At 43.4% G+C, this 20,877-nt stretch overlaps 1 protein-coding gene across 9 annotated transcripts in view; it reads right to left on the bottom strand.

Annotated features, from left to right (window-relative positions):
- Nucleotides 1–591: 591 nt before the first annotated feature.
- The window catches only part of nfixa (nuclear factor I/Xa), a 107,822-nt gene continuing 87,536 nt past the window's right edge, over nucleotides 592–20,877 (bottom strand). For 3 of the 9 annotated variants that reach the window (XM_078280953.1, XM_078280971.1, XM_078280979.1), the window contains 10 exons: nucleotides 20,574–20,648; nucleotides 20,196–20,319; nucleotides 19,673–19,708; nucleotides 19,156–19,283; nucleotides 17,856–17,930; nucleotides 13,454–13,582; nucleotides 10,151–10,320; nucleotides 8,041–8,188; nucleotides 5,731–5,819; nucleotides 592–2,253 (listed from right to left, as the gene is read on the bottom strand). In XM_078280953.1, the coding sequence (XP_078137079.1) occupies nucleotides 2,239–2,253; nucleotides 5,731–5,819; nucleotides 8,041–8,188; nucleotides 10,151–10,320; nucleotides 13,454–13,582; nucleotides 17,856–17,930; nucleotides 19,156–19,283; nucleotides 19,673–19,708; nucleotides 20,196–20,319; nucleotides 20,574–20,648 (989 nt within the window). In that variant the 3' untranslated portion in view covers nucleotides 592–2,238. The remainder of the gene's footprint in view (nucleotides 2,254–5,730; nucleotides 5,820–8,040; nucleotides 8,189–10,150; nucleotides 10,321–13,453; nucleotides 13,583–17,855; nucleotides 17,931–19,155; nucleotides 19,284–19,672; nucleotides 19,709–20,195; nucleotides 20,320–20,573; nucleotides 20,649–20,877) is intronic. The other 6 variants (XM_078281003.1, XM_078280986.1, XM_078280964.1 and 3 more) reach the window with 6 other exon arrangements.

The following is a 20,877-nucleotide window of genomic DNA, read 5'->3' as shown; positions in this document are numbered from 1 at the left end:
TTTTTTTTTTTTTGGGGGGGGGAGGGGGGGAGGGTGAAAGTTCAGAAAATAACTAGACTGCCAACCAGCTCATGTAGTAAAAGTTAAAAAGGAGCATATATCATAAATATATATGTATAAGATCTCTCTCTCTCTCTGTCTTTACAAAAAAAGTTTGCAGTCCTCTATAAAGATCTGTCCTAGGCCAATGGTTTCCACATGCACCAACGCTACCATTCCCTGTAGCTTTAGCTTATATGTGGGAAGAGAACCTGAAGTCAAGTTTATTACTAATTGCATGAAGGGAATACAGAGGCACTTTCATATATTGTTATAGTCTTGATATATGGTTTTAGTACATAGAGCTAATGTTACTAGAGAGGCTGAGAACAGTGTCTCAGGCCTGTTTACTATCCCTGCAAAATAGAACCAACAGCTAGGCAGTCCAGTTATTTTGTGAGGTCAGCTTTTGTTGGATGGTGTCATGATGAAAGTAATACCAATAGAAATTTCAATGTGAACATTTACATAGAAAAAAAAGATCTCAAATTAAAAAGACAAATCTTACGTGAATGAAAAACCATTAACAAAGGCAGTCTGGAGAACCAAATATAAAGGCTTCCCTTTATTATTTAATGTCAGGTTGTTGGTGGTGTTAGTGTGGCTTTTATATGTGTGTCTGTGTGTGTATGTGAGCGTGTGTGTGTATGTGTGTAGTCCACTGGGTTTTCCTGTGAATGGACTAAGGGATACACGGTGAAGCAATGCAAGGGATGCATGTGACGAGCTGTTGTTACTGCGCTGTTCGTATGTGAGAGATTTGAGAAATGACTGTTACTGTTTTGCTGAAATCTGAGCATGATTCTTAACGTATTACTGCAAACTACAGAAAAAGTGTTATGACATGAAAGAGAAGGTTAAAAACAATCCAAGTGAGACAAAAACCAAAACCAAATCTGGCACAAAAAAAAAAAAAAAAGGAAAACGCAAGAAAATACCTACAAACAAAATCAAAGTTAATAATATGAAGCTGATGATGGCTGTGCATTACTGTAAATTAAATTCCATGTCTATGAATAATAAGATGATATTATGAGTGGTTGTGTGACAGACTGTTCTGGAGAAGATGGTCTGTCTGCAAGTGTGTATGTTTGTGTGTGTGTGTGTGTGTGTGTGTGTGTGTGTGTGTGTGTGTGTGTGTGCGGGTGTGTGTGTGCTGCATGCTTCAGGGCCTAGACTTGAATGTTAGCACAGCCACAACCCTGCAGTGGAAGCCAGCCTCGACGCACTTCTCTAATCGCTCGTCTGACCATCGATGTGCAATACTGTTCATCCCTTATTAAAAATTAATAGTGCATAGGTGAGGGGACGAAAGAGCACATGTAGAGTTAGTGTTATGACTGTCGTGTGTTCACTCTCTCGCACTCGCCTCATGGCTATCATTTCTCCCACAGCAGGATGCCCTGATAGTTTGACAGGTAAACAAAGACCAGCCACTTTAGTGCATATATGTCACACCATCAGATGGTGTCACCATGATTGGCCAATCAGAAAATGAAAAGAAGCTCAGGGCTGAGCGAATGAAGCGGCAGAGTGTGGCGACACACAGGCATGTGGCTGCTGGTTAACGGTCTGGAACATGGGCAGCACTGAGCTCCAGGTGGGGTGGTGGGGGGGGGGTCAGGTGGGACCATGCACCTGGAGGAGAGGTGCGTGGGGAAATACACACATATGGAGGCGTGCAAATTTGGGTGGCAATCTTTTCAACTTGCACATCCGACTTCACCATTTACCACTATTTTTTTGGATCTCCCAGCCAATGCATGGAGTTTCATTGTGGAGACAACAAAATGAAGAAAAAAAAAAATAATCATAAAAAAGAAAAAACAAATGTATAATTGGTCATTTGTCAGGTTGCCATATTGTGTTTCCTTTCTGACGTTTCGTGGTGTGTGTGAGACAGTTCATCATCTTCCTTCGCCTTGCATTCTGAGTCTGTCCACTCAATCTCATTGAAGCCTCCTGCATAAAGGGGGGGGGGTGTGTGTGAACATTTCTGTTCAAATTGCGTTGGATTGGGAGTCCTTTTGGGGTGATGTGGGGCTTTTTGGAGTTCTGTAGTAGTACTTTGAATAGTGTTGGCTAGAGAAAAAGACCTTTTAGTTTCAGCAGTCTGTTCTTAATCAGCGGTGATGTGTTTGTTTATCAAATTTCAATTTTGTATGACACACGTTAAGCTCTTGATTCAGGGAGGCCTTGTCAGAGAAACCAGGACTGTGGAGAAGAAAAGAAAAGAAGAAATTAGTTTTAAACAACATCAACAGATTGACTTTTAAATTGAGTTTTGATTCTCAATAGTCTTGAGATGTAGCTGCAGTGCAAAAAAGGTAAAAAATACAGAACATTACCTACCAACAGACACACATACAAGTTATTGATATAAATAAAGGAGGGAGAAAGGGGACATAACACAGTATGAAAAGGTGTGTATGTAGTATGAACACAGTGAACTTGTATGAACACAGTGAACTTTAAAGCATGGTGTAAATCATTGGCTCCCACAAAAGGGTCACAATATATGGTAACACTTTACTTGAAGGTATCTACATAAGAGTGACATGACACTGTCGTGAACACATGCCACTGCCATGACACCCTAATCCTAACTCTAACCCTAACCCTAACCTGTCATGACAAAAACCGAATGACACTTAATGACAGAAGCGTTATGTCGTAAGCGTTTATGACTTGTTTATAATGTTTATGACACGTTCATGACAGTGTCGTGTCACTCTTATGTAGATACCTTCAAGTAAAGTGTAACCCAATATATATGTGAGGAAAAAGAAAAAAACATTTCTGCTACACAAAACAAGGTTTATTTTTTCATATTTTTCTAGTGAATTACTGGACAATTTTACCTCTTTAGACTTCTGTACTGTCTGGTTGAACTGCTCACAACCAGGAGGCACATGCAAGGTAACGAGGAATCGCAAGTCGAGGTTGCTTTGTTTCAAGGGGTTTACAAGACTTGGGAACCACTTGTATGAATAGTCCTTTATCCACTAGGTGGCCACCTTTTACTCCTTTTCCCTCACACGTACAGTTCTTGCTGAGCTCAGCTGTCCCATACAGTGTTGAAAAAGTTACTACCGCAACTTCACCGCTTGCTGTTTTTAAGAGGGCTGACTCTGACGTTTTACTCATTAAAAACACTTGTGTTATTTCAGAACTACAAATAGCATTAGGGCAGCAGTTTTTGTATCGGCCTGAATGGCTTTCTAATGAGCAAACACAGGACTATAACGGCTCTGTCATGCGCTACCAGTTTACATGTAAGGTGATCCTCCTAATGTGTCTCTGCTCTGTGGGCCCGAGTGGTCTCAGGCTACACTGTAAAGCTATTGAGGGCAGCTACTCCAGGGATCCGGTCTCTTAGTTTGATAAGAGGGCAGAGTGGAGGCTTTGGCACAGGCCGGGCTGTTCTGGCTGCCACTGACATTCCTCAGGCCTCTGTCCGGGGAGAGCAGCAGATTACCCCACCTTTAACTGCAAACTCTGTTGTCCCCTATTCTAGCAAACCCAGAGAGTTTTAACCCCCCTCAATCTCCGTCTATCCTCCACCACCTCTGCCTCCCTCCTTCCTACCCATGATTATTTGGTGTTGACTCCTCCTCCTGGCTCCGACTTCCCTTAACCCCCTTCTCTTTTCCTTTCCTTCTCTTACTCTGGCTCTCCCAGTGTAATCCTTGGCAGTGGAAAGTGACCCCCTCTCTCCAACCCCCCTTCAAGTCCAAGTTCAACTGCCTATGACATCATGTCTGGTTGCTGCGGGCAACCAGACAGCCAGGACGTGACTGTGGAGTGCAGCGAGCTTCAACTAACTCCCTCTCTCTTTTTTCCCTCCGTTTCTCTCAGTCCCTCCTACTTTTTTCACACACATCCCCCTATCTCCCTTTCTCTTCCTGCATGGCCGAGGTCTCGCCACCAGAGAGCTCCTCAGACCAGCTTTTCTCTGCTTCTTGCCCTGACAGCAGTGGAAAGACTCTCTCCCTCCGTCTTGGCTAGTTGGCTAGAAGGCGGCGAGGCGGGCTGGCAGGGCCATCGTCTGAACCTCTCCATATGCCAGAGAACAGCAGGATAGGCAGAGACCTCTGTTACTCACTCTGGCTGGGGTCGTTATTGACCTACTAGGCTCAGCTTACTGGGAGTAGTTGATACCAGTGCCCAGGTTCTCGCTTGCCATAAACCCGGCAGAAATGTTCAAAGTGGACATTTTTGAATGATGTTTGATAAGCAATAGCAGTGGATAATAAGCGTTCTGAACAGATGTAAGCTGTTGTAAAAGCCCTGTTGTTTTTTAGGGGAGAAAATCAGGGGCAAGAGTTTTGGCACAGAGTTGAAGTGTATGTGTGTGTGTGTGTGTGTGTGTGTGTGTGTGTGTGTGTGTGTGTGTGTGTGTGATGGTGTTTGGATGTCCCCTCAGTGCCAGGTCTACATCTGTGGGAGAGTGGTGCAGGTGGGGATCTTGAAAATACTAGAGGGAGCAGCAGGAGGAGAGAGGGAGAGAGAAAGAGAGTGAGGCTGCTAATGCATGACGAGAGGAGGGGGGGGGGGGGAGAGCTGTGCCGAGGAGGAATGCAGATTGTTTCCATGTGTGGGGAGGACAGGAGAGCCGAGTTGGCTGCAGGCAGGTGCGGTTAGCCCCTAATGAGAAAAGTTGTGTTGGTGATGGAGGAGGCCCAAGACACTGCAGCCCAGTGGCAGAGTGCAGCCAAAGCTGAAACCACAATGTAGTTCACTACTGGCCTCACACGCTGCACTAATACACACTGTGGGGCCGAGCAGAGATAAATCAACACTGCTGGAGCTGAAACTAACTGGCACCGCTTACATTCACTGTGGGGAAACTACTGTGGTACAGACACTGTAAACCAATACTGAAACTAAAGGCCTTGATACATGGGCAACACTTTTTGTCAATGTAGGTGGGCAAGTAAATGGGACTCAAACAAGCACAACCCAAAAGATTTTTAGCATAAGAAGCTTTAAAAACTGGATATGCCAAAAACATATTATGGTTCAAGGTTTATTCTAGACCTTCGAAATAATTTGACATAACAATCCCAACTCAAGGTCCACTTACTAGTTTTATTTATATACCATATAACAGTGTTAATTAAAGGATGGAGTTTTACTTAGTTGACATGCAAGCTTAACATCTTCTCTTTATAACAGCTGTGGCACATAGCAGCATGCTGCTTTCATGTCATCAGATCCATCTCCATTCAAAACTGAGCTAACTCCATCCACTGATGAAGACTGTATGATGTGGTTGAAAGCTCTGGAAGCTTGTGAGTGGACCTTGAGTTGAGATTGTTTTGCCAAAATAAGAGCCTGATTTAGCAAAATGGTGCAGGTAAAAGTAGTGAATGTCTAGTGACTAATGGCAAAATATTCAAACTGTTGATCAACACTGGTACCATGGGCTGAATCACTGAGTGTAGCAGGTTGCCAATGCAGAGCCATTGTCTGAGTACTGCCTCTGTATCACGGCCTTCACTCTGAATGACATGCTTGTCCCTTTAAACCCGAAGATGCCTACAGTAACGCAGCACTGTAAAGTATCATCTAGGCACAGGACTGTGAAGAGTCACTCTTGCAGCGGGTGAGCGAAAAGGAAGAAAACAGAGGAGGGAGAGGAAAGAGGATGGGTGGATGTTAATAAAATGAGGGAGGTTGACAGGGTACCTGAGTCTGCTGGGGGATATTCAGAAAGTTGTCCCGTGTTCCGATGCCGACAAACCGGTTGGGAGCTGTGGAGCCTGGCGTGGAGTATGCTATAAACAGAGAGAGACAAGTGTGTACATGCTTTTTACACACACACATACACACTGAGCTCATAGTAGAGTTTGATGTTCTCATCATCATTATCTATATGTTTTAATATGATATCAATCTGCTAAGACTATGACTACAATTCACTGTCAAATGAATTACTAGGAAAAGACAGTGAGGGTCAGGGATACTTGTGCCATATTAGTCACATGGATGATTTAATAATTTTGTGGACAGGTTCATTGTTATTTTCCTGCCCTTAACCTTTAATCTGTTGTTAACAAGGGGATGTAGTCTGTAATGATTAGCACTAACATTAAGAAACAGATTCCCCCAAATATGGCTGTGCAGTTTGTCACAGACACTCCTCAGCAGCCCCTGGCCTCAGTAATAAGCCTCCGTAATCATAGAAACCACTGAGGATTTACTGTGGACTTAATATTAGGATGACCGATGGAGGAACTGTGTTCATCACCAGTGGTAACCAATGCTCCATTTATCCTCGGTGATGCCACAGGATCAAATTTAGGGCAGTTGTGCTCACTGGACTCCAACATGGCGGCTGAGTAAAACGTTTGCTGTGCATGACTTGATTGAGGTTGAGGGGATGGGGATGTGTGGGGGTGACAGTGACAGGACTGGAAACTGATGCATGAGTGAGGGTGAGAGTGCATCTAATGTGTGTGTGTTTTTATGACTGTAATTACGATATCTTGAAAATCAGAAACAAAATTAGAGGGGGAAAAAAAAAAAAAAAATACAGTGATAACAGTTACCGGAATGAGAAGAGAAACGGAAAGTACGATATTTATTTATATAGATGTTCATATAAATAAATAATAAAGTGACACGTTAATCTGAGACAGTTGGAAGGGGGGGGGGAGGGGAGGAAAGGTTGATAGGACAGGAAGAGGAGAAAAAGTCAAAACAAAAGGAGGAGAAGGTGCCCCGGTTGCTCCGTCCAGTGCCCCCTCTTGGTGTGCCTCTCCCATGGCCCGACTCTCGCACTGCACCTGTCTGGGTGGAACCAACCAAAGCCTAACCGCTCCCTAATGACACTCCTCTCTCCCGCTCCCCCAGTATAGCACTAATTAGACAGGTTTGATTAGATTTTTAAAATTCATGTTTAGAGAGACTGGGTTGTTCTTGTTACACTGTGATTTTCATGTTTTTTGTTGTTCTCAATTTTTAATTGTTGTGAGATTTGTGTGAAAGTGGCGAGGGGATTGGGTGGGTAAACTGGGGCATGATGTTTTTTTTGGAGTCCACGCCAACTGCCCTAATTTTGTTCCCTTAAAAAGAAAAAAGAGAGAAATAAAGGAAAAAAGAAACAAAGAAAGGAGGATATGAGAATATATTAAAAAAAAAAAAAAAAGAAGAAGGCAAAAAAGAAATGAGAGAAGGGGGTAGATTGTATTGCCGCTGTCACAGACAGACATGCAAAGTCTGCATTGATCAAAGGCTTGCGGCTACAGAGGCGACGTGCACAGGGCCCTGCTCTGCTCCCCACAAACTAGAAAACACATCAAAAAGAAGGGAGAGAGACTACACTGCCTCTTGTGGTGCTTGCAGGAAATCGAACACCAGAGAGAGAGAGAAAAAGAGAGAATAAAAGGATTTTGAGAAAAGAGAAACAAGCTGAGGAGGTTTGCAAAGACATAAAGAGATAAATGAAGACTGAACTTCAGAGCAAGATATACAAAAGAGCTTAAAAGAGGATCTCTGGTTTGGCAAAGGCGTGGCTTCTGCCTCGACAGAATTGGATCTTGCTAGTACGGTACAGTATAGTACAGTACAATGGCGTACAGTCTATAAGGTGATGGATGAAATAGGAGTGAAGCTCCTGGGGCTGCTGAGTGTTTGAATGAGCAGACTGCAACCTCACTGGAAGCAGACGGTCAGCTAAACTATGAAAAACTACAGCATTAGCCATTTTAGAAGTCCCAGACCTGTGCATTTTCAAAAGTTATATTACAAGATTACTGAGAAAAGGCCCAATGTAGCTGCACTGCACATCAATACTGGGACTTCTATGATTTGTTCTAGTCTAACAAACCTGATGTAGTTTGCTTGAAATGGAGGACAAATTAGCTGCCAGCTAAGAGCTAACAAACCTACTGAAGTCTAAATTTGGCTCGGACTGGCCTCTGTGAGAAGTCTGTGGGGGGACTGGGGCAGTAATGGGGGTTTGTGGAGGGGAGTAGGAGTGGGGGGGTGACTTACACGGAGATGCGGGTGAGCTGAGTCCGCCGTCAGTGGGCGTGCTGATGATTTTAGAGTCGGGCATGGGGAGGGGCACAGGGCGCGCCACCGGGGGTGGCGGGGGCAGCAGGAAGGAGCCCGGCATTTTGCTCTGGCCACCTCCATTAGGCTGCAGATGGACCATACAGACAGGGTGAGCATGACACACCCCGAGAATATACAGTGCACAGGGAGCCACACACACACACACACACACACACACACACACACACACACACACACACACACACACACACACACACACACACACACACAGTGTCATGTAAAGGTAAGACACTTATATTAGACAGAATGCCAACAGTATCCACAATCCACACAAGCATTCTTAAGTACACACATGACTGCTTGCACACAGGAACAAGAGAGATCAACAAACTCACACAATTTTTAAATTAAACAAACACAAATATCAGACAGTCTGGCCAAAAACCGTGAGGTAAATAAGACGTGGAAAAGTGATGAACATTGTCAACACACATGGGGAAAAGAAAAATGGATCTGTCCACAAGGAAAGTTATCATAGTGCAATGTAAGAATTTAAAAAAGAAGGGAAAATCAGCAATGAGAAAAGGGTGTCTGTGTGTGCGCGCGAGTGTCTGTGCACAGTGTATGTGTATGGGCAGTTTCAGGAATTATACTGTGTCTTTAGTGTGTGAAGTAATGAGAACAAAGAACAATAGGACATGGAAAGGGCGTGATATGTGGTTTCAAAGTTGCTCAGAAGGCCAAGTTTACAGTAAAGGTTTACAGTACTACCAGCGCCCTGCACCTTAGTGAAATGGTGTCGAAATAATTCTAGCTTTCAGGATGAGTAATTGAATATGTCATTGGGGTTATCAAGGGGTCACATTCCTGCACTGATGTTTCATTGAATTGCCCACAACACCTTAAAAAGGCCCAACTGTGTCCCAGGAAAGACCCTCTCCCCCTCTGTGCCCCAGTTAGCTTCCGCAGTTAGTTTCCTCCTCATCCACAACCTCCCACTAGCATCCATGGCTTCATCTGACACATGGTATGTTGTAATATTTATTCTTCAATTCTCCTTGGCACTTGGAAGTTCTTCATAGCATGTTACTTACAATATTTTGTTTATATATAACTTGATCTTCCAACATGCATTATGCAGAGAAAGAGACTGGGAAAGATGTGCCCCTTGGGAGAACAGCATTTTTAGAGTAAAGGAACAACATTTAGAATGGCAGCGGGTCAATAAGGGCTTGTTAAATGACTGAATGAATCCTGGTGCATTATTGGAATGCACAAGGAGTCTTAAATATCTGCTTTGAATTCCTTCCACGGATACCTTACTTTCCAAACAGTGCTAATTTAGATCTGTCTACACACCCTCTGCCAGTCTCTCCCAAGTTTGCAGCATTACTTGTATTGTAAATCCACCGCCACTCTCATTCAGGGCATACCTGCCCTATATGTCCTGTGTGCCTAAAAGGGCTTTTTCCTGATATTTTCTTTCTCCCTCAACCTGAACATAACTGACAGGTAAGATTTTCTCCTGCCTAACTGTGAGAGAAGGTGTTGCATGATACGTTGAACCTATCATGAGTCAAATGTGGTATGGCTTCTTTCCCCTTAGTTTTCTGCAGCTGAGTTTTTGTCTTCTGTTTAAGCACATCTGGCTGCCTCCTGTTGACGGATTTGCCCTAAAACCAATTTCCTCTGCCCTGGTGAAGTTGCTTCACTTCATAAAGATTGCTCTATTCACAGGTCTCGGCTTATATGACCTGGTTGTATAACAAAAGATATGAAATGATGGAGCAGTCATTACGTCTACAATTATGATGATTTCTTGTATTCTTGCTCTCTTTCATTCTGCATGTTCTTCAGTAAATTTCACGAAAATAAACTGACTTCTAATCTCTCAGTTCATTTCTTACACTGCACTGTAACTTTTATTCTTGTATTTCATGCCTGTTTTTCTATTTTTTTTTTTATATATATATTGTTTTTAACAAATGCTTTTAATTGTAACCGTGCCTTGCCACTGTCAACGTTTGCACTGCAGACCATCCCACTATCCTATCAGCTTCCTCTGCTGAACCCACACAGCACTTACCTGCGTGCTGGGCTGTCCTGTGCCGTCGGTGCACACAAACTGCACAAACTCCTTAAGTGGGTCCTGGTGGTGATGGTAGCGTATGGTGGGGTGGGTGAAGTACGGGCTGGACTGCTGGATGATAGAGGAGGAGGGGAAATGCAGGGCTGAGGCTGAGGCACGGGGACTCCCTGAGGAGAAAAGTGAAAGGGGGATAGGAAACAGGAATAGGAAAGGAGGAAGAGGAACATGAGGAGAAGATAGACGAGAGACCAAAAGTGGGAAAAATACAATGAGGTTCAGGTCATTCTATTGTTTTTCTATTAAAACACAGAACAGACGTTAAGCATACAGAAACACTATATTACATTAACATGCACACCTATGATAGTATACAAGACATGCATATATTTTAACTGAGCACCAACACAGCTGGCAGCATAGACCAGGTTACCGCTTAGGCTTATTATTGTCATAACACCGAAAATAGCTGTGACATTCTTTTGTAATGGACTGACGAGCTGTTTCTGCTTACAAATGACTGGCATTATCCCTGGCTATTGGGCAACATCTGGTCCCATTCATTTTATAAATCAGCCAACTAGATTTTTCTGTACCTCTGGTAAGCCTGGCATCACTACACACACACGCACACACTTTCACAGTCCCATACATGCTTGAGTGTGTTACAGTATTTTTTGCCTCCGCCTCCCTCTCCATTTCTCACATACACACACACACACACACACACACACACACACACACACACACACACACACACACACACACACACACACAAACCACTGGAGTATGACAGAGCCCCACACACACACACTGGGTTTTTCCACTTTTGTTTTATTGCTTGTTGGTGATGTGTAATCAATCAGTAGCATATCCTTGCTGTGTGGTTCTGCCCAGTAGTTTGAAGCTTGAGAGAGAATCTCCCCTCTGCTCCCAACCGACCACAAAACTCCCGGAGACATTAGTCAGCCAGCCAGCCAGCCAACCACACATCCACACACTCCACTGTCTGTCTTGTCTGCTGAGATTCTATGGCTTTGGCAATTTGGCACACCAAACTAAAGAGGCAAGCTGCTAGGTGAGGGGAGCCTGGCGAAACCATCATCTGTGACTTTGTCTGTCACCTACTATCTCTTGTGTATACTGCACTCACAAAGTGTGTCAGTGTTTTGGTGTCCCCATATTTTTGTGTGTGCACATGCATTTTGTGTCTGTGTCATGGTTTGCATGTATTTTTGTAGACTGTCTGTATGAATGTGTTGCCATGTCTGTTGCAGCTTTCATGTGTCTTTGTATGTATATTGGCGTCACAATGGCAGACTCTCCAGACTAGAATAATCAACAACAGTCAATCTGGCAGCTCTCCATGTCAGTTCGAAGCCAAAAACAGGACATAAACCATCCAGTCCTTACCCCTGAACACTCACACTCACTAGACCTATACAACAAGAGCTAACAGCTCCAGTCCATCCAAGGCACGCCTCGATTGCTAACTGCTTCTTCCCCCTCTCTGTCTACCCCCATTTCTCTTTTCATCGCTCTCTCCTGTCCTCCTTCCCTCCCATCATTCTCCAGTCTCTTTATAGAACCAAGGCCTCTGAGGGACATTCCATTTGGATGGCAGCCATTTTAGCACAGAGAGTCCTCCGCAAGAGTGTAAATTTACACATGCACGCATGTGTATCTCTGTGTACGTGCACTAATGCACCCATACAAAATCTCTAAACACTGTCTCATTACAACTTCTCTATTACATCAAAACCTCTTAGCCAACAGTCTATACACACAGTTTGGAGAGTGTGAGAAGTTAGCTGGGGAACAAAGAAACTTGAGCCAGTCCCTCACACCTCTTCAACTCGCTCAAAAAAAGAGAGGAGAAAATTTTAGAAATCAATTTAAACACAAAATTTGGACTCTGCAGAGGGTATAGGACTGCTCTGTGCAGATAAACAACATGGCTTAATGATGAGAGATCCGGTCTGGACTATATTTTCTAAATATACTGTGGGGAGCTCCGCAAGTAAAATTCAATACGTTTCAACATGGAGGGCAATGAGTCCAAATGACCTTTACATGGTAGGTCTGGTTTGGCTGTGGACCAAATCATCCCTTTGAGAGACAAATTGAATGAGAGGGAGAGATAGAGAGAGGAGGACATACAGTATGTATTCCTTTGAAAAGTGAGACCAGCCTACAGGGACTTGTTGGCAAACTGGAGATCCTGGAGACTTTGGGAATTCTCTGACTGGAGAAACCATGTTGATGATCCTACAGGACCAAAAATCTGTTATGAGGACAACTTGCCCTTAGTGCCTCTAATGAAACAAGACCTTGGAAACACGGGATGATACATTAAGAATCCTATCTACTACAGTCTACTGTACATCTGTGCAACTTCATTGGTGCTTCCTTTACCTTTTCAAATCTCTATTTGGTCTACATTCTCAAACCACACACATCTTTTAAAGAACAAAAATGCAGCTGTTATGGTGCGTCTGAATGTAACCCCTCCCCCCCCCCACACACACACACACACACACAAGCATGCACACAAATGAAGCAAAAAACAAGCACTGTCTTCTTTTTGCGCATATGATAGAGTTTTTATATTTTCATTTCAGTGTGTCTTAAAGATTATTTACATGGTATTGCAGCTCTTTTGACAATAAAGAGGTAGATATTTCTGATATTTCTGATCTTATGTACTGTACATGCAATATAAGTGTTGGGTCTTATTACAACATAAATTAAATTATATAGTGTGCTGGTAGCTCCATTTGGTAAGTTAACACACCCGGTCAAGTTCCTTACATGATGATAAACAGCTTTGTCAGTTTAAATGCAAGAACTGAACAAAAATATTACAATAGATGCATAAAGCAGTTAGATGTGAGGCAAATCAGTCACAAAGGCATGGATGCAGCCATGGTACCATGCAATGACAACATTAAAACACAAAGGCACAAAGATGATGGTAAAAAATGGATGGATGGAAAGAGGTTGAAAGAGAGAGAGAGAAATTTATGCCAAGCCATGATGATAGCAGTAACACTGAACAGGTGAAACTCTGCGGGCATATTGCTTCTCAGCAGTTGCAACAGGATTTTATTTTATTTTCTCAGCAAGTACGTTTAGGATTTTCATTTTACAGGCACACGATTGTAGAATTGATTGTTTCCAGAGGAATTTTTGAGGTGTAAATATGGCAATCTAGGATCACGTTTGACACTCCCTTTCCTTCTCTCTCTTTTTCAGATTATAAAAGGGGGATTGGGGTTGTTGGGTTCATGGCAGGGCTCTCACCTGGTCTCACTCCTGCCAGCACAGGCAGCGGGTGGTGTGTGAACGCCATGCGGGGGGACCTCGTCTGGGAAGTCAGGGCGTTGAAATCAAACTTCCCCGGCTTCTTAAGTGAACCAGGCGAGGACAGTCCTGGCAAAAAAAAAAATGGGATCAACAAAAAAAAGTGGGGGGGAAGAGGGAGGAAAAGAGAGAGGTGGTTTTAATCAACAAAATGTTGCTTCTTTAATTGGCTACACAAAAAATCAATTTGATTTTGGGGACTTAAACAATCATGATTTTCTGATTAGATTATTTAATTTCCTCATTGGTTGATGCATTGCTCCGTGTCCTTTTGGCTGTCTGCCATTAACTTCTGTTAGTTTTAATAAGTCCAGACCAGAGGACTCTATGCTGTAATACGTTTTTCAGAGATATACTGTAGGATTCCTTACTCCCAGCTTTATAGTCATATAATAAAGGCTGAGCAATATTTCATATCCTAAGTGTATGTCTTCAAAGGAAAAAGGGGGAAAATAGCAAAAGCCAATCTGAAGCTGGTCTTTGTTTTGGAGCCAAAGCACATCTGTAGCTATAATAGCCTCTATTGTGCCACTGTCTATGTTTTTCTGTCTCATCTCTTTCTCTCTGTTTCTCTCTCTCTCTCTCTCTCTCTCTCTGTCAGGTGCTAACTCCAGGCTTTCTCTGTGTATGAGCATGGCCACCATATAGCCACAGTCAGCTAGTTGTGGTCTGGCTTCAGTGAAGCTCACAGGATGGCTGCACGAGAAGAAGGCTTCATTCAGAAATAGCACACACTGTACAGTATGGACACGGCAGCTGCTGAGTGCGAAAGACAAGCAGACGGACAGAGAGAGGAGTCAGAGGGATAGAGAGAGAGAGAAGGAGAGGCGAGAAGAACGTGGGAGACATGAAAATATGTAAGGGAGCGAGAGAGCAAAGCAGAACCTGTGAAAAATGCAGCAGCGTCTTGTTTTTCAATGCGTTGCTCTGACGACATGTATGAAATTGGAATGTCATAAGATGTTAAACATGGTTATTATCTCTTGCTCACACACACTCACACACTCGACATCTGAACACACTCGAAAGCACAAGCACGCGTCTGCACAAAAAACAACCATTACAACACAGCCACATTTAAATGACGAAACATGCACATTTCTTTCCCATTAAGTTTTCCTCTAATCTTCCTAACAAATGAGTGATTTGATAATGTTCTCTTTGTAAACTTTTTTTAGACTCTTGTTTTGTAGTCTATTTCTGTGGCCCCTCCGCATCAAACAAGGCATTAAATATGATTCCTGCTCAGTTCTCCAGCTGGAGATGTGTGAAAGTATATGGGAGTGTGGGGGCGTGTAAAACCTTCCTTCCTTGTGTGAAAGAGTTAAGTCTCAAGCAGGTGGGAGTGAATATGTGTGAACCATTTATGTCTTTAGCAGACATATATTTCTTTCCCCCCACTGTAGCAGGAGTCTGTGGGCGTATTGTACTGTCAGACAGATTCCAAGCATGAAGACAACCCTGATCCCACTTCTGACACCAATAGTTAGCAGTGATTGCTATGACACTGTCAAACTGGTGGGAGCAAACTGGAAATAAGAGCAGTCTGCAGAGACTTAAACAAGGATAGGCACTGGAGGGGAGAGAGCTGGGGAAGATCAGAACCTTCTACTGTAGAACAAACAGTCATGGTTTCAGAGAGGTAGTTGTGTGTTTGTATTTTGGAAGTATAAAGTGAATTTGAAGTATAGAAATCGGAGCCAGGAAACAAAGAAGATCAGATGAAGACTGACATCTGTAAATATAGGACATTATAGCACTGTCACTGTCACCAGGGGAATGTGAAAGACAGTATTTCGGTGCTTCAGAGACTGTGCAACGGTCTGATCTGGTTTGTGTGTGTATGTTCCACAACTGCACTGTTTCCTCTCCTGGCAAGCCTTAGTTTTTCACTGGCAACCAATCAAGCACTCCCATGATGACCCTTCTGCCTCTTTGCACTAACAGGCCTGCCACCAGATGCGCCTCTGAAGCATGCACGCACACGCACACACACAGTTGTGAAAGACAGGATAGTGGTTTAAACAAGTGAAGGAAAGTCAGGGATGTCTCCTCTCCCCAGTGATTTAAACCACATATGTACATCCAGCTATATCCCTCTACGGGCCTGTAACATTTAACTCACCAAGAGCACCAAGAAAGGCCCCCACCACAACAAGTCTGTGGTGTCTCAGAAAAATTTCACAATCATTTGGAACTAATATGAAATCATGGTTATTTCATTTGCCTCCACTACCCCCCCCCCCCCCCCCCTCTAGCCCCTGGAGCAGATGTCTCCAGCATCCTCACGGATCCCAAGGCTACACACTCGCAGAAACACCATCTGGGACCATGCTTCAGCTGTGTGTGTGTGTGTGTGTGTGTGTGTGTGTGTGTGTGTGTGTGCTTTGTGATATGTGTGCACTAATCTAGCATGTGTATTTCTGAATGTAATTCTGTTTGTGTGATTTATATGTATAAATGCATCTTCATACATCTGTGTGTGTGTGTGTGTGTGTTTGTGTGTTGCTGGTTGTGTGTGCTCTGTTGGTTACAGAGGGAGTCAGGGGGAGTAGATGGTGCTGTGGACAGACGGCGAGGTACACCTGTGTGTGAGTGTGTTTTTTGTTTTGTTTTTTTAAAAAGCCCCTTGGTTTGTTTGTGTTTGTGTGTGTTTGTGCTTGCTTGTTTACATACCCCCCACCTGGACAGGAATTCCCAGATGAGCTTTGCCTGTGGCAGGTGGGATCCTTTGGAAAATCGGATACACACCATACCAAAATCACACATTCTCTACTCCCTCCACTCTTGCACTTCCATACCTCCAACTCTCCTTGCCTTGGTTTCTCGAGTGTGGACCATGTTTTGTGCTAGCTATTGTTAACTATATCCAAACAAACACACACAAAAAACCAGCTCATAATTACAAACACTTTTGGTTTCCAAATTTTTCACTAGGATTTTGTAAATTAATTGGGTAAAGGGTCCAGATTTGCACACTATTCCACACCTCTATTTGCCAAACTCATTAGGAGGTGTACACGGCTGTGTGTGGTGCATTGTGGAGAGTAAGGGAGAGAGAGAGAGTGAGAGACAGGAAAAAGATGGGAGGTGAGGCTCGAGTGCGCTAAGGCGTGCAGCAGCCTCTGTTGTGGCTCTGATGAGCAGCCTCTTAATTACATTTACAGCTAAGTGGAGCGGGAGCAGGAGAGCAGCCGCTGAGGCTCGAGTGAGAGTAGACTGGGGCAAAACCTAACTAGGGCTTTTGGCTCTAGTTCACATCCTGATAACCCTTCTCTCTCATCAGCTATCACCATTTGAGTACACCAACGTCTCCTCTCTTCCCTGTCTCACCTCCCACTTGCCTGCTTTCTGCTTCTCTCTCCTCCTTCTTTCCTCTGACATGTTTTCCCCCTCCCCAGGGTCCCTCCTGCTGTACATGTTTTCAATTAGACAGAAGGGAGACAGGGATGGAGGTTTGAAGGGAGAGCTATGGAGCAGGAGGAAGGGTTTTACACCTCTGATCCACAGACGGTAAGCGTCTTAATGAGGGATTTGAAGCAAGGGAGGAATGGAACGACAGAGGGATGGAGGCAAGGCAGGCACCTGAACACCTGCAGGGGTGGGGAATACGATAAGCATGTGTTTCAATGTGTGAAAGTCTGCATAAGTGTTTAAGTCAACGTGTCTCTCTGTGTGTGTGTGTGTATGTGTGTGTGTGTGTGTGTGTGTGTGTGTGTGTGTGGGTGGGGGGGGGGTCTGTGGTTAGTTTAAGTTTGTGCATGTGTGGGACGGTCTGTAGGTTTATGAGTGAGTCACTGTGCATGTGTGTGCAAGTGAGGCAGAATGGGCACAGCATGTGAATATGCCTGCTGGTGTTGTCAGTGTTAGCCTGGTGACATCTGTCAATTCAAGTGCCACTGGGAGGACTGACATGACTTCAGAGAGATATAGCCAGGGATCTTAGGTGAGCCAAGTGTAGCCTTATGTTTCACACAGAAAGTAAAGCCTGAGCGGGATAATCCTTGACAATCCTGCTGTACGTCACAAGGAATGTTATGTGAACTAATTTATATTTTGATCAGCAGCAATGAAATCAATTTGATAACAACTAAACATTACCAACATGTTTGGGTACACTACCATTGTCCTTACCACAGACATTATACAACTCACATATAAACACACACACATACAGTATATATAATATATATATATATATATATATATATATATATATATATATATATATATATATATATGTACATCCACTGTATGTACATATACACACATACAGAGGAATGACTGAGCTACATAGGCTAATAAATAGCAAATATATGAGTGTAATCAATGTTGTTCTAACCATGGTAAGGAAACTGCACGCCATCGTTTTCATGTTTTATCTTCCTCTCCTGCACACTCGCCAAATGGTGCTGCACTGAAAGTGGAGAAGGGTATTGTTAACAATGAGATAGGGGGAGAGTGAGAGAGAGACAGATGGAGGTAGTGAATGACACAACATCAGGTAAACTGTATGTGGGATTAGGGCTTTAAGATGAGGATGAGTAAATATAAAGCCTTGAGATTTTGGAGTGAGGAGGTGAACAAGAGGGTTTCTTTCGTGGAGTTATTGGGTTGTTGGAGGGATGAGATATGGATTACTAAGGAGGTAGAATAAAGAGGGCAATGTCCAAAGCTGAATCCCAGAGGTAGTGGTTACTGCCAAAACAATGGAACCACCGACATAAAGCCTAAATACAGGCTGCTGTAAGCTGTTGTTTCATCCTTGATGCATCTTGGCATTTATATTCCCAATGTCTGGAGCTATTTGGTGGATAGCATATAACACAATTTATCCATGATAAATTCAATTGTCTGGGGTTATAGTGATGGTGTTGAAATGTTGACCAAAAAATGGCCCAGACTATAATTTAAAACATGTTGATGTGTTTAAACCCATTGACTAAACAACAAAGGAAGAGACTATTCAAGTCAGTGTAAAAAAGCCTCAGCACATAGTGAAATTGATGACTGTGTAACGATTTTATTGCCAATTATATTTTTTCTTGACAAGACCTAAACCTGGCCTTTCATTGTTTTTCTTAGTTGCCTTTATTTTGGCAGGTATTCATATGTCTTTGTCAGAGACAAATCTGAGAAAAGCATTTCTATTTCAAGTCTACATGGTTTACATGCTTAAATATATGGCAGGGTATTACATGTTTAAACTACTTGTGCTACTAGTGCTTTTGCTTTATATCGCTAGACACTGTGACCAATAGGCCATGGTCAATCTCGGTCACCCCTTTCAATATTAGATAAATAGAGCACTCCTCATGTTTTTAAACAAAGTATCAGTTTTTAATCTCTCTTTGGTATTCAGGAGCTGCAGTCTTGGGTGTTGCTGTGTCTCTAAGGTGTACTGAGGTAGAGGGCCTTAAGAAAGGTGGTTGGTGGGTGAGTGGGAGAGTTTGAGGGATGTTGAGGGATGTGTTAATCACCAGAGTGAAGGCAGGTTTTTTTCAATTGAGGTAGGGAGTGTGGAGAAGAGACAAAGTCAGATGGAGGCATAGGTTGAACTTTGGTGAGGGTCAAGCAGGAGTGTGAAAATGTTTCATGATGCTTGCCTAGTGGGTGACAGGTGGGAGTGGGATAGCGGGTACCTGCATCCATGTCGTTGGGCCACGCACTGGACTGGGAGGAGCTGGCAGCAGGCGAGCGTCCAGGGTAGAAAACATCATCTGTGGGGCTCTCCAGCTCACTGTCGTCTAATGACTTCCTCTTGGTGGAGCTGAGGCCATGGGGAGGAGGTTTGGAGAGTGAAGGAGAGGTGGAAGGCAGAAACAGAGGGGGAGAGGAGCCATGATTTTTTTTCTAATGACAAGGAATGTATGGATTAAGGATAAAATACCTTGCAGAACTGACAACTTGAAAGTAATCATATAGACAAGCACTTTAACGTTTAAAGAGGCTTCATGTTTTGCATCGTAGGGGAAACAAAGTCGCAAAGTCTTGGAGCAGAACAGACAAAGCACAAGAAATGTCAAAACTACAAATGAAAAAGGAGAAAATGGAAAGAAAAGTTAGGAAGCACAGACAGCCACACAGTAAGACTCTCTCTCTCTCTATGTGTGTGGTTCTGTCCCATTAGTTTGTGTCTTTGTAGGTGTTTATAACTACCTCCGTGGAAGGTTTGCGTACAACTCCACCTCAGACCTAAAGTGACAGCAGATGACAGAGGTAAGAAGAGAGAAAGAGAAATGTTAAGAAAGACACAAATGGGGAAATAGAAGAAAAAGCCATCACACATTCATAAAGAGGAGGGCAGCTAACAGGGAGACACACAAACATATATATGAGGTTTAAGACAGATTCCAAAACTGGGAATGGACTGTAGTACTAAATGCCATTTTTAGCAAGAAACCTCAATGAAATGGGGTACTTTACGTGCCAGTAAAGTCATCTTTGCGATACGAAGTGCTATACTGTTGGCAGATATTACTGTGATTTCACACTTCAGTCTGCACTTGGCTTCACAGCAGATCACATAGCAAGGTAGCACTGCTACTGCCACATGGTGGCTTCAGTCACAAGAGACTCCTCTAATGGCAGACAGCTGGACTGGTGTTTCTTGAGCAACGTACATCTCCTAACACCCGTACACTACTGTTGTCTGGGTGAAATCATAGTCCGGACTGTGTACCTGGTGGAAGGAGGGGAGGTGAGGGAGCGTCGCCCCAGAGCCACCTGGTTGATGTTGTAGTAGCTGGGACTGCTGTCCAGGTCAGCCAGCGAGAAGTTAGGACCTGACGCCGTGGCTACAGGTGCTAACAGGGAGAAAAATAATAGAAAGAGGGGCAAGGAGAGCAAGAATGAGTTAAGATGATATGTAATTATATTCCAGAATATCCAGTAACATCCACTTAAAAGGAATACACTGTTTTTGAACTGGGTTCCTTCAGTATAAGAATATCTTCAAAATAGTGTTGTTTTGTCAATCAGGAAACAAAGCCATAAATCATACTGTGGGTATTGTAATAGTTTATCTGCTGCCTCTCTCCGTATCGTTTTTACTACTTACTCTGTGACACTCTGACCAGCTCTGCCACGTTCCACACCCCTGAGGTGACGAAGCAGTCCTGGAAACTCAGGTGCCCTGTACAGAAAAGGATACGATCAGGACTTACATACAGACACAAAAGCTTTAGAGAAAAATAACAACACATCAGAAATGTATGGAATTCATGGAAAAAAATGGAAGAAGCCCTGAAAATCACATCCCTTTGAGAGGGCAACCATCTGCAACTATGTTTGTGGATCAACATCTGTGAGAGTGTGTTTGCTAATTGGATCCATAATTGGAATACGTTAAGACTGATAAGCAT

Source organism: Sander vitreus, chromosome 2 (assembly GCF_031162955.1).
Source record: "Sander vitreus isolate 19-12246 chromosome 2, sanVit1, whole genome shotgun sequence".
NCBI lineage: Eukaryota > Metazoa > Chordata > Actinopteri > Perciformes > Percidae > Sander > Sander vitreus.
Note: the sequence above shows the minus strand (reverse complement) of the source record. Positions and strands in the feature narration are given on the sequence as shown.